General features: G+C 42.4%; 1 protein-coding gene across 1 annotated transcript in view; it reads left to right on the top strand.

Moving 5' to 3' along the window:
* gucy1a2 (guanylate cyclase 1, soluble, alpha 2) overlaps nucleotides 1-19,369 on the top strand; it is a 58,141-nt gene that overhangs the window by 9,440 nt on the left and 29,332 nt on the right. The window contains exons 2-4 of the mRNA XM_049576179.1: nucleotides 1,433-1,494; nucleotides 3,957-4,081; nucleotides 7,259-8,160. Coding sequence (XP_049432136.1) covers nucleotides 1,433-1,494; nucleotides 3,957-4,081; nucleotides 7,259-8,160 — 1,089 coding nt within the window. The remainder of the gene's footprint in view (nucleotides 1-1,432; nucleotides 1,495-3,956; nucleotides 4,082-7,258; nucleotides 8,161-19,369) is intronic.

The raw sequence follows: 19,369 nt of genomic DNA, 5'->3' as shown, positions 1-19,369 counted from the left end.
TTACTGTCATATATTTATTCATATTTTTTGCCAAACATGATACAAATGTGCAGAAATTGTTAATATTCAATATTTAGAGTTCTTAAGATGTCTGTAGGAATACAGATTAGGTTTTGGCAGTGTCTGTTTCTTCACACTTCATACCCTCTTGAAATTTCACAGGGGTATACAGTATTAGCCCGAGTGTCAGACTGAAGCTCCCAGAACCTTCAGTCTGACATGGCTTCCATTGAAGGCGATTTACAAGGGGGAGGGAATTTGATTTTTCCCTAACCAATCAGTAGAGATCAACGACTCACCCACAATCTGACGTCATTAGTATCCATGCTTCGAGGGTGCTGAAAACAAGCGAGCATTGCCCGTTTAAAATGTCTCCGTCGTCGTGCACACCCAGCTGCCGTTAAATCCAGTTTAGCAGCTACCTTAATTTGGTCCTACATTAACGCGAGTAGTGGCGAAATACCTCGATAGCATCGTTAATGTGGTCTGTAGGATCTGTAGCGGTCGCCATTGTTGCTATCCTCACCAGTTACCCACTGGCGTACAGCTTGACATCAGCGTGGCGCTGATTGGCTAATCGCTAGACTCCCGGCGTTCATTGGTCTGTCCATCGTTTGGATGAGATAAATCGCAAATTCATTGAAGTATGCCAGACCAGAGATGCAAGCCTACTCAGTTGAGTGGGCGGGGTCTATGGTCTGGAACCAGGCTAATACAGTATATGACGTATTAGTGTGAGGTGCAACACCCCCCCCACCCTGACTGGAGAGTATTCCACAAGCTTGCTCAGTTTCTTTAATTAAAGAACAACACGAACTCATAAAATGACAAGAGAGTTAATATTCTTACTCTCATTTTCCTTATTTAACAGAGAAATACAACCGTACACCTTCTGAATTGAAGATTCAAGTCCCTCTGGTTACTTTTATTGCCTCGTTACCTTACCTGTAAAACACACTTCATTCAAACTAGACACAAACAAAGTAAAACTCACCAAAACCATCTTAGCTGGTCATGTTAGTCAGTGAGTTAGTCAACTGTTCCAACAATCATCAGCTCTGGTTTTGACACACCAAAATGTCCTCTGTGAAAAAAGGCCCAGTGAACGTCAGTGTCTTGGCTGCACTTCAACACTTAAGATGATACTCTGGCAGTCTGTTCAGATGGTCCAGGGGTGTACGAAGTCTGTGGCAACTGTGTGTCATGCTCCCCAAAAAATATATGTTGATTCACTTAGAAAGTTGCTTTAACACTGATATGATGTGAGCTATTTACAGCACCAAGAAAGGAAGCTGCCAACTGGTGCCTAATATATTTCAGTGATGTCAATGGGAATGACTGAATATGTGCAGTATTGATAATTAAATGCGTGCAAAAATGCACACACACAAATATGCATACGCTTGTCTAATATTCTCACTTCTCCTTGCAGACACAGACTGTTCAGGAGGCTCTGCAGAGAACGCTACACTTCTTCAGACAACAAGAGATCAGGTAAGACCGTCTTTCTCGTGTGCTGGTTTTCTTTCTAACCCTTGTCTTCTTTAATCATTCACCACCACTCACTTACTGCCTTGACTTAGCGTCCCGATCACTCATTTTCCCCTCTTTGCCTTTAATCCCGTCAATTGTCTGTCTGTCTTTCTGTCCGTCTGTCTTTCTGTCTGTCCATCCGTCTGTCTGTCTGTCACACACCGGTTCAGTCTCTGCGAGCCTCTCACTGTCTCTGCTACCCCTCATTTTCCTTGCCTTTCCTTGTCTTTTTTCCGTCACACAGACACACACGTACACAGACACACTCCTTCACCTCTTGTCTCTGCCTTTCTCTCACTGTCCCTCGCTGTCCAAACAGTAAAGCCCAGTAGACAGGATTCAGCCAGGCACAACACGTACTAACATTGTCCATGAAACACATACTGAATACAAATATAGACACCGGACTGGGACCTCTCTATTTTTTGCCATTTTCTCTCCTGTCCTTTTTCCTTCTCTGCTTGTTTCTTACTCATACTATTAGTCGCTTGATTTGTGCTCAAAGGAACTGACCCCTGGTTTAAGCAAGACATTTACTGACACGAAGTTGTGTGCTTCTTGATGAAGACGTTTCTCTGTGGCCTTTAGGAGTGTAATTTTTGTTACTCTGGTTTCTGCATGGGGCAGCATGGTCGTGCACTGTTGCATCGCAGCAAGAGGATCCCAAGGTACGAGCCCGCTGGCTTGAGTTAGCTCTCCCCATGTTAGCGTGGGTTTTCTCTGGGTTCTCCACAGCTAATTGTTGACTCTAAGGTGCCAGTAGGTGTGAGTGTGATTAGCTGTCTGTCTCTGTGTGTCAGCCCTGTGAAAGTCTGGCCACCTGTCCAGGGTGTACCCTGCCTCTTGCCCAATGTCAGTTGGAATTGGCTCTAGCAACCCCCCGCCCCCCACGACCCTGAATAGGATACGTGGTTACAGAAAATAGAAGGATGGATGGTTTCTGTGTCTCTTTGGGATGAGATTGAGTGACTTTTTGAGTATATAAGTTATACTGAGTCTTGTGTTTTAGGAATGTGCAAATATAAATATTTTATACTCTGATTATCTTGGACAGTATACGTGGAAGTGCCGCAAAGTTTAGAAATTAAGCTTGTAACCAGTGGGTCTTGTAACCAGACTGAAACAAAACTGTGTGTGAAGTGAAAGAGCATCACTTGCTCCTCTGTTAATACCACTGTGGAGGTGACCTTGAGGACATTTCCCTGCCTTTCTGATGTCCGGCTGTTTCAGTGGATTCACTCAGTGACCAACCGATGTGAACCTGCACAGGACAATTAAAGTGTCAGGTCACCCAAATCACAGATATGTAAATTCTTCAGTGCAGTCTCACTTAACCTTAAAGCTACAGTTGGTAACTTTCATAAAAAATTACTTTTGTCATGTTTGTTGTAACTGTCTTCATATTCACACAGCAGTCATATTGATCTGTCTACTCTTATGCTTTGCATTTCTAATGGTCTTACTGCAAATGAACAACAACAACAACAACAACAACAACACATCACTGCTCATTAACTGTGGTGAATCTGTCAAACTAGGCGGCGCTGATCAAATACGAATCAAGATTCTGTCGATGCATTGCCTTATTATCATCAGCAATGTTTTCAGAAACATATTTTAGTGCACTGTTTAGCTGTAAAATGAGAAAGTTGGTACGGCTGATGGGCTCTGCTTGGTTTTCTCTTGACTGTTTTCGGTATGTCGGCCGTGTCTCAAACATTCTCATTTCGCAGCTAAACAGTACACTAAAATATGTTTCTGTAAACATTTGAGATGAGAAACAGGCAATGCAGTTACAGAATCTTGGTTCATATTTGATCAGCGTTGCAGTGATTGACATGATTGACAGCTATGTTCTCTCTTTGGCTCTAATTGGCTGTTTTAGGTGCGTTTCGGTGGATTCTAGCGAATGCCAATCGCAGTTTTTGGAAGAGGAGGCGGGACATGGTGTTCTTCATAGATTTCTTTCAAAATATAGTGACAGTTCCAGCAAATATGACACAAAGCTATTTCCATGAAAGTTACTAACTGTAGCTTTAATGGTATCTATCTATGTTGATAGTGTCTCTGAGAGTTTTGCCACCACCCCAGCGAAATGGTATCGAATGGAGTTTTGTTTATAGAGCTCACTGCACTGGAAAATGGCTTTTGACAATCTCGGCACCAATTTCGCCTCCCAATAGATATACTTTCTTATGCGGAAATAATCCTAAAGAACTGGTGACAGCACCGATTGTAGTGAGGTATTACACAGTCTGATGGCTTTTGGCACACATACACACAACCCATACATACCCATGCTACATCTTGCCGGGATGCGATGGCAGTTCATTGTGTTATTAGCTTATTAGCACCTTATTAGCTCTTCCTATTAGCTCATTTAACAGCTAACCTTGTGTGTGTGTGGTTTGTGTCTTTAACAGGTGTCAGGAAGTCGGCAGTGAGGAGAGGCGAAGAGAGAAGAACGAGGAGAAGTGCCCGTTTCTAGAAAATTCTGGTTCAGAAGAAGATGTCCTACAAATCCTGCAGTACATGGCCACCATACTGGGTAAGTATGTGAAGTAAGGTAAATAGTGTGCTTGACAGGAAGACTCTGTGTATGTATGTGTATGTATGTGTGTGTGGCCTCCTCTGCATTTGAGTTAATGTGGGTATATAGTTTTCCCTTTGCAACTGTGGTCTTTTTAACAGGGTTCCTACGCAAGTATGGAAAGTATGGAAAAGTATGGAAATAAATTTGATCAATTTCCAGGTATTAACAAGTATGAAAAATGAAAAATAAAGTATGGAAAAATATATATGTTTCCAGACTGTTACCACTGTTCTAAAATATTGTTTTCTAAAATAGAAAATTAGGTATTTCCAAAAATAATTTAATCAATCCGGATCATGTTTTATGCTGGGCCAAGCACAGTTTGTATGAGAGCAAACGTCTCAGAAAACATACCGCCCCTTTTACCTGATTGACAAGTGGTATGTCCAGTCTGGAAATTAGGGTATGGAAATGTATGGAATTTTGAAATTCCGAATGTGTAGGAACGCTGTTTTAATTTTGTGGTTTGGATCGATTGTACTGTACTGTGTTATTTTTGTTACACGGCAAGACACTCAAAGGCACTACTTCTCTCTGTTTCTCCCTATGCATGTCCTTCAGTATTAGTACTGTTTGTTTATGTGTGTGTGTGTGTGTGTGTGTGTGTGCATGTGGACACTTACACAATCAAACAGAGCCATCCCCCAGAGGCTAGACCTCTAAAACATATTGTAGACACTTTTAATGAAAAAGGGAAATATGGTATCATAGCCTAGGTAGTGTGCATGCAGACACAAATATACAACTATTAACACATGCAAAAACACACACTCACACACACACACACACACACACATACACACCGTATGACTCACTCTTGAGGCTTACACTGTCTCTATGGCCTAATATGAAAAAACACACACACACATTGTCTCTGTGAGTCACTCAGTACAGCTTTGTCCTCCCTCTCCAACATCTAAGATCTCTTCCTGCCTCTTATCTTCAGTATTTTACCTCCTTCTAGTCCTCCCTCTCTGTCGTGTTATTCTGTTATGCAAAGCCACCACCACTGTATGCATTAACTGCACACCACCTTTGTATTTGTTAACTCCTCTGTCCTTCAGTTATCCTCTTATCTCTCTGTTTATCTCCATTACTCTCTTTTTACAGCCATGCTTGCAATCAATATGTTCTTAAAGCAGCTGTTTTAGACAGGCAGCAGCATGGCACACCATCTTTACCTTATACAGCCCTCATGTGCATTCTGCGGGTAAAGCACAAGAGCTCACAAGTCGCAGTTTATCCATTTAGCCATCCATTTTATGGCACTTATCTGGATGTGAGTCATGGTGGCAGCAGGCTAAGCAAGTAGCCCAGACATCTTTCTCCCCAGTCACGTCCTCTTGCTCTTCCTGTGGGATCCCGAGGTGTTCCCTGGCCAGATGGGATATATAATCCCTGCAGCATGTTCTGGATCTGCCTAGGGATCAACTCCCAGTTGGATGTGCCTGCAGTACATCCACAGGGAGGTGTCCAGGAGGCTGTGCAGCCAGTGAAGGCAGCTCTGCTCAAACCGCCTCAGCTGACTTCTTTTTGATTAAAATGAGCAACAGTTCTACTCTAAACTCTGATGTCCAAAGTCTGTCATTGAAGGTTAAGTCCTCCTATCCTGCCAAGAAAACCCTTAATCTTCACTAGGGTTGTCCCCTGGAAGTTGAGCAGTCTTTCCTTGTTTGTTTGTTTGTCAGTGTACTTCTGGGGACGTTTTAGTTCCCAGATTTAGCTGCAGGGTGAGCGCTCCTTGCTTTCACACTGCTCTGCGGTACAGGCAGCTGCAGACCCAGACCCAAGGTGAGTCTGAGTGTGATGGAGGCATCTGCCAGGAGGAAGATGGAAGGAAGCTTTGTCCAGTCAGACTCTGAGATAACATTATTTTCTCACAGCAACTTAATATGATAGTCTCTGGCCTTTGTTTGATATCTTTCAGTCTTTAGCATAGTTAGCATGCATTAGCTCATAGGGCTAACTTGGCTTGTTTACTATATTACATGAACGGTGCTGTCACCCTGAATGAACCCTGTTCAAACTCTATCAGGAAAGAAAGGAATGAATTGTCAAATATTCTTATTGAACAGCTAAATCCAATCCGACTGACATAATTCTGGGCTTGGTACAACACTAAGCTTCACCTTATGGAATAGCACCAACTTCAGCCCAACAGTTTGGTAAAATACCCACGTCACTGCCGATGCCAAACCGACCTGGCTGTCAGTGTCATTTCTGAGCTGTCATGAGTTCAGTTTTGGACGCGCATATTGCAAATAATATGTCTTTTAGCTGGTGAAGTGAGTTTTTTAAAGGCACAGTGATGTGTTTATAGGATTTGGCACTGTAGTCACTATATCTGCACACCTGCAGAACGCTCCTAGACATGAAATACCAAAATTACTCCTGTGGTGTTTGTTTAAGCGGAGTCAGTTTTTTATGTGTGGGTGCTATGTCAAAGTATGTGAGTTGTAAATGAGTGTATCTGTTTGTAACACCATTCTGAATTGTGTCTTCAGAGTTTGTGTCACTTCTTGAATTGCATTGTTTTCAGTTTTCTTTCTGCAACTCTAGCTGTGCCCGTCAAAGTCATTATTAATGCTTTCCAAATTCAGTTTATTTTCCTGCACATATTTGGATTTTACTGGTTTTGCTATATCTTCTGGTGTCAGGTTTTATTAATATTAAATGCCAGTTTTAATTTTGCCATAATCCTTTAATCCTATTTCTTTCTTATTATTAGTAGGCATGTGACAAGATTATTTTATCTTATCAATATTCATTATTTTAGAGAGGCTTTGATGTTTGATTACATTAAGCACTGTTATTCTGTGGTTTTTATGCTCAAAATGATTTGTGCTGAATTTAAATCTTGATCTAAACATCATGGAGCAGAGGTAATGCTCGGCTTAATGTAAGGCAGCTGTAACCATAAATTATTATATACAAGGGGGCTAAGTGGTCAAGTACAGATTTAATGACATATCTCCTCAATCATACTGCGAATATCCATGTAGGTTTATATGTGTGTGTGGGCGGGTTAGGTGTATTGTGTATCAGCCTATGACGTTGATAATGTGTGTGTATCCTCAAAAGAGTGCTATTCTGCACCGCTGACATCAGTGTTTTGCTTCCTCTCTCTCACAGGAGTGCCATTCTGTGAGCTGCGAGAGCATTTTGGAGAGGAGTTCTTCGGCCTCTGCTTTGAAGAAAATGAAAGAGTGCTGCGGGCTGTGGGCGGCAACCTCCAGGACTTCTTCAATGGCTTTGACGCCATTTTGGAACACATTCGCACCTCCACGGGGCGCCGTGCCTCATCAGAGAGCCCCTCCTTCCAGTGCAAGGATCCCTATGAAGAGGAGACGGGGAGAAGAAAATTGGACAAAGTTGGAGAGAGAGATGGAAAAGGGAAGGTGTTGCTTCTTCATTGTTTCAACCCTGCCCCTGTTGTTGGATTGGTCATGCCGGGGTTAATCAAAGCTGTTGCCAAGCGGATCTTTCATTCAGAAGTTGAGGTGGAAGAGGTGCCACCTCTAACTCCCTTATTGCCTAATGAAGATACAGAACACACAGACGGTGACTCCACAACCCCCACCCCGACTGCGTCCCCCACTGTCTCACCCTCCTCATCCCCTTCCCCTCCCTCTCCTTTCCCAACCTCTGTTCCTGCAGTTTGCTTGTCCTTCCAAATCCAGGAGACGAGCCCCCCTTCCCTCTCCTCCCTCCCAAATTCTGCCTCAGTGAGCACTAAACGCCCCCCACTTTCACTCTCCACCAACCCCAGTGATCTGCGCATAGGCCTGGCGACGTTTTGCCGTGCCTTTCCATTTCACCTTGTCCTGGGGCCTTGCATGGAGCTACTGCAGCTTGGAGAAGGATTGAGGAAACAGACTCGCATTGAATCTCACCGGGGCCTCTCGTTCAAGGACTTTTTTGAGATTGTCTCACCCAAAATGGATCCTTCGTTCCAGGGCATCCTGCTGAGGCTTGCATCCCCATTTACCATCCGTACCAGGCCTGACACCACACAAGCTGGCACCAAGGAGAAGGTAAAGATATCATACATAACAGACATGACACTATTGCTCAGATCCTACCTTTCACTACATATTATAGAGAAGTATAGCAGTTTTAGCAACTGCCTTGTAAACTGAAATCTAGTTTCGAATATTCAATAATAGGGCTGCTGATATGGTCTATTTTTAAATTTATCGACATAAAATAAGCAATGAATTTCATCCTAGAAACAAGTATCATCTGTGTAGACACAGGCAGACAAAGCTTAAGCCTCTGCACCATAGAGCTCCCGAAATTGTTTAAACATATTAGAGAGTGAAGTTGTTGCAGTGGGTGACAAATTCTGTGAACATGAACATGACCAGGGAAGTCTGTTTGAAAAATGGCTTTGCCACTCTATTTTTGATCACTGGAGAGTAGCTCCATGTCAGGCAGATGGTTTAGTATTTACACTGCTGAGAGGAGTAAACTGCACTCACTATTGTAATCAACAAGTACATCACCCAAATGCTTTGGTATGAAGCTTGTTTATCCATCAATTTATTTTCAACTGCTTATCCGGACCCGGGGTGCAGGGGCAGCAGGCCGAGCACAGCATTCCAGACGTCCCTCTCCCCAGCAATGCTTTCCAGCTCCTCTTGGGAGTCCCTGAAGCATTCCCAGGCCAGACAAGATATATAATCCCTTGCGCGTGTTCTGGGTCTGCCCTGGGGCCTCCTACTAGTGGGACGTGCCCTACAATGGGAATACCCTGTAGGCATCCTGATTAGATGCCCCGTACCAACTCAACTGACCCCTTCTGACGTGAAGGAGTAGCAGCTCTACTCCGGATGTCCTAGCTCCTTACCCTATCTCTAAGGCTGAGCCCAGCCACCCTTCTGAGGAAACTGTTCTCCATTTCGGTCACTTGTATCCGCGATCTCATTATTTTGGTCATTAACCATAGCTCTTGACCATAGGTGAGGGTTGGGATGTAGATCTTGCACATCATATCTCATATCTCAGGCAGGGGGACTGAGGAGGAAAGATGGCTGCAGCAGGAGGCTCAGGTGTACTCCTGACACTTTTAGCTTACTGCCTCCTTTTAAAGTTTTTAGATACAGGGCCTAAACTTGTCGAGACAGGGCCTTATTTTAATAAGTGTTTTTCTAGTGAATGGAGTAAAATCACCCTGAAACATTTTGGATATGGCAGTTTGGCGCTGCTGTCCACTTTCCTGTATCCAAGCTGGCATATCTACTCGAAACGTCACGGAAAGGGAAATGTCAAGACCACATCCAAATGTCAAAGTTTTGAGGCATTTATAATTGCCATCTGCCTTCTGATGTCCAGGGATATTCACCAATGTCCCGGTCCGTCTCCTACGTGTGAAGCAAGTGGCGAGTTTGGTGTCTTGGAACCCGGATATGTATCCGAAAACATCTACAGGAGCAGCGCTGTGACTCCTCGGGTCACTTAGCCGTGTTCCTTCTGGCAGGGGGACTGCCAATGGAATTTAGCCTTTTGGCCACAATTGGGTGCATTTACATTTTATTTTTAAAATGTTCATTAATGTACATTGTCCCTCTACAACAAATAAAAAAAGATAAATTAAAAAAAAAAAAAGATGGATCAGTAAATCGAAAGCTTCGCCTTCCGGCTAAGCTCTAAGTTTATATATAAAGTTTACAGCCATAAGGTACTTACCACTGGTGTCAGACTTTGGCTATGCAGAATCGATGATACGTGTAGGTAGAATAACATCACCATTCTTAATTTGAAACTCGTGGAGTGTAGGAAGGCCACAGTTTAAGTCAAATTTCAGTTTATTACACATTTTGCTAACACACAGGTTTCCAAAGTATTCTCCCCAGGAGGATGTTTGTCAAGACAAACTGTAGTGTCTGTATGATGGAGGTGGTAACTCTGGGAGGCTATCGGCTATTTGCTCTAGTTCTTGGTCTTATAGGGGGAGTGACAGTATTGTTTCCACACCCGCAAGCCTGTGATGTTTTTGCATGGCAGGCATGAGGTTTGAATTGGTTCCAATTTGCCAGAAACAATTAATCAATCTGAGTTGTATTTTATATCCAGACTTTTATTGATTGGATGGTCTCCGCAGGCTCTCTATGTCGGCACCAAACACCCTGATACTAAATAGAAGTGACAGAAAGGAGATAGATCAGTCCAGCCACAGTGCTTTGCTGTGTGTGTATGGGTGGACGAGTTAGGTGTGTCACAAGTAACACACTCAAAAATGGGAGGATATGACTTTTAACAAAGAGTGCTCTAATGCACTATTCTATTGCTAGCCCCACTGATTCTGAGGGAGATCTCAGCTTTTAGTTCAATGCACTTCCTCCCAGTTATATTTACTGGTCGTCGAGGCATTTGAAGATTTGTTTTTATAGCACTGTTTCTTCTCTTCCTGTGCTGTGCATCTTTTAGTGAATTCTCCTCTAGTTCTGTGAGTGAACCAGGTGAGATAAGCCTCTTTAAGCATGACCTGCTCACACTGCGAGGTCTTAAGCACACAGACAGTTTGGGCATGTCGAAGCACACCTGCTTTTTTTGCTCACGAAGGCAAAGCATCACTATGAGCAAAAAGGTGGGTGATTATGACAGGTATACAAATTGGAGGGTATGAAGGTAAATCGTTATCCTTTCATCACCTTTACTTGTCTCATTCTTTTTAAACACCTGTGCCAATTCACAGTGGTGCGAAATGGCACACTGAAGGGGAGATGGCTTCTCTGAATAGGAAATAATATTATGTTATGTATCTACACAGTGGCAAGATGTGAATAAACAGCACCACAGATCTGCAGCCAAAGGCAGATGGTGCAGTTAAAAGTCCTGTCATGTTATGTTTTCCTGTCATAGTGCTGTTTGCACAAGTCTCTGCCCTGGCACGTAAACAGAACCCACAGACAGCGAGCATACTCACACTGCACACAAACCAGCCAAAGGACACATCTGAACAATTCTGATACAATTAGTGTTTGCAGATTATGAGAGGTTATTTGTTCTAGTTTGCTGCAAGATGAAAGATGATTAGGGTGTACTGCTGGCTCATTTAAATTCATTTCATGTCAGTGCCGTAGAGAAAGTCTCAGGTTCAGGATACAGAGTGCCACTTTATTATCATGCATGACAATAAAAGCATCAAGTTACCATATTTGAGAATCTTGAGCCGGTAAATATTTGGCATTTTTGGTTGAAAAATAACTAAAATGTTTATTCAATTATCAAAATAGCTGCAGTTTTAGTTTCTGTCAAACGACCAATCAATCGCATCTCTCCTATGTTATAATTCAATAATTTCCATGGTTCTCAGCATAATTAGAAGTTAGTACATCACGACAACCATATGGGCTCCTCTCATGAAAGCTGTTTGCACTGCAGTGTGCAGTGTTTCATCTTTGTGTACACAGATCTCTAATTGGGTGATTTATGTCTTGCTTTGTCCAAACAAACCAATCCTGGGTTTAGTGCATTAATCTGAACAGATGACAACCAAACATAACGATGGAGGTTTACAAATTCTCCTTACATGCATGCACATAGATGCACATAATAAGGCACTACGATGCCCACAGGCCACGTGCCCTCAGGAGTATAGCCACAGGAATCCCCTCTTCACAGTCAAGCCTCAAGGACCACTACAATACATCGCCTTTCTAGCTGTCATCTGCTCTCAGTGTCTCTCATAAATTCACTATCATTATCTCTCCCGCTCTGCTGCTTTTTCTCTCACAATGCTTTCCCATTTCTACACTCAGATTTTCCCAGCTTTTTTATTTTCTCCCTCTTATGCATTCAGACTAATTTAAAAAGGGCTTATAGCTGTCAAAATGGAAAAGTAACAACAATTGCTCATTAAATGCTTTCTCTTTCCGGAGTCTTCCCCTGTCTCCTGTTTCCACTTCTCTATGAGAGCTTGCTGATAAGACTCTACACTACTTTTTTTTCTGGTTCACCTTGTGTCACTGGTCTGATTGCATATTATGGTGGTCACACTGATCAGATCTCTTACAAAGATGTGTTCTACTGTAAATGTTAGTAAGCTTTTACAGGTTATGATGGATTTTCAGGGGTCAGAGAGAATACAGTTGTAATTTTACCACCCATTATCCACCCGTAACTTTTCCCTCTCCATTGACGGCTCCACTGTGCTCACCTCCCCCCATGTCCGTAACCTTGGTGTCATCTTCGATCAAACTTTGACCAATATATCAAACACATCACCAAAATCTTCCATCTCAGAAACACTGCCTGCCTCTGTCCATCACTCTCCTTTTCAGCTGCAGAGACCCTCATTCATGCATTCATCACTCTCAGACTAGACTACTGCAACAGTCTCCTCTACCGTTTGTCAGCCAAAACATTTAAGGCACTCCAGTATATCCAGAACTCAGCTGCTCGTCTCCTCACACACTCCCGCACCTGTGATCACATCACCCCCATCCTTCATAACCTCCACTGGCTCCCCATCCCCCAGCACATCCACTTCAAACTCCTCATCATCACTTACAAAGCTCTACACAACCTGGCTCCCCCTACCTGTCCGAGCTCCTCCACCGGCACACTCCCTCCCACACTCTTAGGTCAGCTGATGCAAACCTTCTGCCCCAAACCATGTGTGTTTTTGCCTTTTTAGATGCCAAATAAGTGGGATTGAAAATGTACCTGAATTACTGACAGGAAGTCCAATCAAAGGGCTGCATTTGCGTTCAGGGTTAGCTGATGCATCCCTGCTCTGCTTCTATGTGCTGACCATATATCTGTCTCATCTCTCACATCCTCAGACCACTGGTTGATAAAAGGTACTTCAGCACATTCATGCTGGTTTCACTGAGTCAGTGCAGCTGCCTTTTCTATTCCCTTTTGTTTGTGTCACCAGTGATCAGACCTGGCGCTGCTGAAGTTTAAGTCAGACACTTGAAGGATTCGTGATGCGGTGTGTGTGTTTGTGGAGCAGTGTGGGTGGACATTGTTTTTCTTTATTTTTGTTGTATGAATCTTATGTCACCTGGGCAGAGAAGCAGAACAAAGAGAGAGAAGGATGGGCTGACATTTTCACTAGAAAGGGCAGCTAGAGAAGGCGACAGGCCAAGGTAAAGAGGCCACAAAAGACCACTCCGCTGTGCTGCACTGTGTGTGTGTGTGTGTGTGTGTGTGTGTTGAGTGTCCTGTAGTGGATTTTCAGTTTGACTTCTTTTCCTCTCTTCGCCCAGGGACATGGACTGTGCAAGAGACATCCAAAGACCTGCTGAAAAGGTCAAATCTCATCTCTCTGTGTCTCTATGCTCAGTGTGAGCACTGTGGTCAGCCCACAGGGGAGTGTACACAGGTTGCAGTTTCAAAAACTCTCCTTTAACCAGTACATCATTTTGTTCATCATGATTCCCTTGCACTACAGTTTCCTGTATCCTTAGTATGAATCCTCCTTTCCTAGTCTTCCTGTCTCAGTCAAACAGTATTGGAGCAGGTTTTTTGCATACACATTAGCTTGTTGTTAAATCGGCTAAACTAGATTTTATGTTGTTTCTCAGGATTAAAAAAAAAAATACATGGAACTTAACAGTAAATGCATGTTTCATCGTGCCACGCTTCACTGCTGAGTTGCTGAACAAACCCAGAATCACTGATTCATCAGGTCACTTTTAAGGACAGTTGATATGGGGTGCTGCTTTTGAAACCTGAAACAGAGCTGAATCAAGTTCAGAATTCCGAGATGCAGCCTTGAATCATATTACACGGACCTGAGTCAGACTCCAGTGACAAATTTGATGACTGTAGACTTAACTTGACAAAAAAAAGAGAAAATAATTGCTACTCCGCTCAGACTTTAACACCAATGATTCGTGACTTCACTTGGACTTGAGAGTCTTTTGACTTGAAAATAGTTGATATCTTCCCCCAAGCATAAAGAATTAAAAGAATGTTATTTACAGTGGACCACAAAGCAGTTTGTCTCCTTTCATTTCCTGAATCAACTCCCAGCAAGTTGACACTTAATATCTCAGATGATCCACTTTGTTTGAACCAGTCTGATAACATCCAATCCAGTCAAGTTGCAGGAGAGAACCATGAAGAATGAAAGCTGAGCTACTGACCGCCAGTTTGAAAAAATAAAATACAATTAAGATAATGCATACAAAAATAACGCAGTGGTGTTAAAATGGCATTATATATACAATTCCCTCGGGGGTCAATAAAGTATTTCTGATTCTGATTCTGATGTTTGGTCAAGGGTTCGTAATGACTTGTTTAGGACTTGAAACCTAAAGTTTAGGACTTGGAACTTGCTTTTCCTGACTTGGGACTTCCCATCTCAGTCAGATATAAGCATACACTTTTATGGGTTATCAGATGCAAGGTAACACCCTTACTTTGTGGGCTACTTTTTCGGCAAGTCCTGTACCGTTGGCACTTTTCATCCGTTTTTGGATTTTTTTTAAATTTTTTTTTTAGCGGATCCAGTTGAATTGGACATGGCAGGGCCTGTCAGTGAATGAATTCACCCTGATTGGAAGTTTAGATCAGTGCATAAGAAGAAAAACGGAAGTGAGGAAAGTAAACAAGTGGCTAAAGTCAAGAGGGCATGAGGTAGAAACATTTGCCACTGAACTCTTTAGCAAAATGGTTTGTAATTGTTTGTGCTATTGTTTGCTAGTGCACGGTAAATATACTTTGTTCTTACAACATTGGATTGTGTTAATGTGCAAACTGGCTACTAACTAGTATCTTGAATCCGTCCTGTTGGTCTTCTGGTTTCCCTTTTTAAATGATGAATACAGACAACTACCACCTGCTGCTATAGAGAGTTATTTCCTCTCACACAGGTGCTATTTTACCGAGACACAGGTGATGTGAGGTGAACCAACAGTCAGCCTTTATCACCACTAGTTCTTTGATGTTGGTTCGGTGTGTCTGGGCTTTATGAGGGAAAATGTAAATGTTGATGCTGTTTGTTTGGGCCAAACTGTGGATGTAGGTTTACTTGGATGCTGATATTTTCTTTCTCTTAAAAATAACAGGATGGATAAGACAGAGAATCCATGAATCACAACACCTGCCTCCACAGTAGTGATGCCATCGCTGTAAACATCCAAAAGCTCCCAGACTCTGTGGGTCATGGAGTCAAAATTCTGGTTAGGATGAGTCAGTGCTTTTTTTTTCATGGTGAAAGTCTAAGTGAACATTATGTGTGGAGCCGGAGCATAAACCAGTAGCTGTCCTAGCTTCAGCTGATTTTTAGCAGTTGTTGACAAAATGGCATGTTCTCAGTATTCAGCACAAACTCTGCTCTTTTCTGTGACATTTGTACTCAGTGTAATAGGCTTGTTAAGAGGGGATGTTGAGGACGAGGACGATTTGTAAAGGCTGGGGAATACATGAGGAACCATCAGGGTGTTCATATTTTCAATGTCATGCTTGTTATATAACAAATATTACTGTATTGCATATGTAGGGGAGGCTGGATGAGGTTTGTTTGTGTGTGCATGTGTGCACCTGCATGTCTGAGTACAAAGACGGTTTTGACATTAGCAGCACCTTTGATCTGTTTCGAGATAAATCACTGCTGTGGTAGTTTGTTGTTCGGTGCAGAGTGCTTTGAAAATCACTGCCCTTTGTCTCTGTCTGCTCTTGACAATTTACAAAAAACAGAGTGAATGAAAATACGAAGGAGGAGGAGAAAGAGGCAAAGAGACAAGGAGAAAACACCAAAAGTAATGAGCTTGAGAGATATTTTTAGTCTAATTGTTAAAGTAATAGTTTTCTTTTTTAATGTACTCTCTCAGATTTACCACTTTAGTTGGATTAAAAAGTGATCCTGAAAAAGTAAGCGCTAGCTTTCTACTGTTACAAAAGTCCACTTGAGTTGGGCCTACGTCAACACTGGGCACAGAGACAACTGGAACATAAACAACATTAGTGGATTTACAGTGACGTTGATCAGCGTGCGCTGTCCCTGATGTGAAATGTCCTGAAATGGCATTTATATTAGTGCATATAACTCCCCATGGCTTATGGGATAGTTAAGAGCATGATTGCTAAAGTATACATTATTATTAGATGTTAAGGTTTCATAAAGTACTTGGAATTACTGCATGTCTTTCTTTCATAATTATTCCAACAGTTGGCCTAAAAATGTATGCTATAATATGTTTTTTAGTATATTAAGATACTCAACACATTTTTGGAGCATCGTTATCAATAATACATGTGAATAATAAGCAGTATGAACAGATTTGACTCGTAGCGTTGCTTAGCATCAAGTGTTTTGTCTTTGGAAGCTAAGTATAGACCCTTTCACAGCTTGTAAATGATGATGTAGACGAGATGTGCACACATTTTGGCAACGGAAAAAGATCAAGTGGACTGCAACAGCTTGTAAAGCTATACAAGGGCACTAACCACCAAAGATTGCAACAAATTGACTTTGGCAAGTGGCAACTGACTTCCAGATCTGTGTCGTGTCGTGAGCATACAAGTCACTAGATGCTTACGACTACGTTATCTGTGGACATGTGCAGATCATCAAATACCACAACATAGATTCAGGGTTCTGTGTGTTGAAATCAGAAATCCTTCCTAGTCAAAGACAAGGATACAAGACCACCGTGTATGACGGAAAACTACGATAGCTTGCAGCCATAGACGGCGCCGATTGCTCTGAAATGGTCGTGATCCTCTCAGAATCCCGTACATCTTGGGTCCACCATTAGAATACCGATTCTGTACTGTCTGCACATGCAACAACCAAACATTTTGGTGCTGGTAAAATGTCTAATTGCAGCTTCATAACTTGTCTGAATGACTTGGGAAGAATGCTACTTCTGTTGCCAAAATGCACACGCATCTTTTTGATGACGTCGGCTGTAAAAGGGTCTATAAGCACTGAGCATTTCCACTGACCTTTAGATTCCCTGCAGCTTTCCAGCAGCCCAGTAAGGAGTGTAAAGCCAAGAAGGTGTGCATCTAGTGGCTACAAGTCCTTAAAACTCACTTGGTGAGATCACCTCACCACCCTGCCTGCTCAGCTCTAGAGTACTATTAGCTGTGCATCCTGTAGCATCTGTGCTAGCTAGGTTCCCATCACTATTAGCTTAGTTGGTGCTGGGCTGTGCGTAGGTCTCATGTCTTCAGATTTAGGGGACCAAAATTATACAGAAAAAAGTTTACTTGAGCTAAAGGTCATTTTAAACACACAATTTTCTTCATGATGTTACATTTTGGCAGATCTGCACCATAGGTTTTGGCACTTGTCTCATTTTAAATGTTGAAGGGAACGGAGCCCTAAAACTTGACCAATAAGCGACAGCATGAAAAGCGTATTATTTTTGCATTAAAGGAAAAAACAATCATCAAACTACATGGCCAAGTTTCTTGTATGTAAAAGAAATATATGCGCCAAAGGTTTTTGATGCTATTTCTATTTCACATAGAAAGGACTGTTTTTTCCTTCATTAACTGGATTTTCAAAAGTTTATCTTCTAGATCCAATATCAATCTAGTGCAGACGGATTATGTCCTTCTGTTGTAGGATTATATAAAATCCTGAAGGATTTTCAATGTGACTCAACCAGTGCTCATAAATACTCATAAATAAATAACTACTCAAATAATCAACCCCTGATTGAATCACAGAATGAATTTACCTCACAGGTGGGATTTCTTTTCTTTCTTTCTTTTAATATTGGCCATCAGCACTAAACTTCTCTCGACTCCATCATCTGAAACAGGAAGGTACAAGCACATCCCATGAAAATGTGCGCTTTGTTTTTGTAATGTAGTGTTAATCTAGGCTACATGCTGTGTGCGAGTGTGTGCATTTGTTTCAGTGTGAGGGTGGGATGTAAGAGTACGGCAGAATATAGCCAGGGTTTGACAAGATAAGAGCATTGCAGCATTGTGTGTGTGTGTGTGTGTGTGTGTGTGTGTGTGTGTGTGTGTGTGTGTGTGTGTGTGTGCACGCGCATGTGTGTGTGTGTGTGAGAGAGAGAGAGAGAGAGAGAGGGATGAGAGAGGCTGACTCATTGACTCTTCGCTGCTCAGTGCTTGTTCATGCAAATGAGAGTGTGTTGACATGCCAGAGTCTGCTCACAAAAGACAATCCATTAGCTGTCCGTTCCACCTCCCGCTATCCTTCTCTCCATCTTTCTCTCTCGTACCTCAAGTCCAGTGTGCCTCTTTCTCCTCATGTATCTCACGTCTCCCTCTCCCCGTACTCCCCCTCTATCTCTGCCTCTATTTTCACCTCTGGCCCTTCCAGCTGTTTTTTTATCCTTTCCTCTCCCTCACCCCTTTTCATCTACCTTCAGCTTCTTTCCTGCCTATGGCAATCTCAACCTGAATCTGTACATTTAGATCATCTTGGTACAATGTGAACATCGCAGTGTGTGTTGCTCAGGCCTTGCTATTATAAGGCATAGCCACATCTGCAGTACAATAAAAACCTCAAGTATAAATACACAATATGGATCCCACTGCGTGCTGTGATTGGCTAGTACTCGTCACGTTCACTTATTGAGGTTGGAGGAAGTTAGGTTTAGGGCAAAGAGGTCATGGTTAGGGCTAGCATTAGCCAATCAGTGATACTGTCTGAGATTAAAGTGGCAAATTTAGCCTATGTGAAAAAAATGTCAGGTGACATTGCATAAAGAGTAGGGCTGCCCCCGACTAAGAATTTTCCTAGTCGACCAATAGTCATCATTTAGTGCCATTAGTCAGCTAGTCGCCTGCATGTTTACGATATTAATTTGATTATTAAGTGATATATTGTGGGCGGGGCAACACAATGGTTTGAGTTGAAGGTGTGAGAAAGAATAGTATCAGTAACACTGTTAACACTGTGCTACATTACAGAGAAATACAAACCATACTAATGAACCTTCATTAATATAGGCCTATATTTTATCTACAAGTGCACGTCACACACTGAGCGAGCCGCCTGTTAATGACGGGCAAAGCAGTAATGATTGTGCTAAGTGGCTAATGGGCATGTAGCTACTGACATGTTTCAGATGATACGTCATGTTTGTAGTCGACCAATGAAGATGAGTTCACATATCACCTTGGGTTCGTCCTTCACCTTCTCAAAATGATCCCACACTTTGGATTTCCTGCCCGACATGTTATTAACTAGCCTGTGGGATAACCGCAGGTACCAGCTCTGGAAATTAACGTGACTCCTGTCTGACTGCTGCTCAGCGCGGCCACTTCCTGTGTCCGTCCTTTCAAAATAAATTCCCA

Source organism: Epinephelus fuscoguttatus, linkage group LG5 (genome assembly GCF_011397635.1).
Source record: "Epinephelus fuscoguttatus linkage group LG5, E.fuscoguttatus.final_Chr_v1".
NCBI classification, from domain to species: Eukaryota; Metazoa; Chordata; class Actinopteri; order Perciformes; family Serranidae; genus Epinephelus; species Epinephelus fuscoguttatus.
Note: the sequence above shows the minus strand (reverse complement) of the source record. Positions and strands in the feature narration are given on the sequence as shown.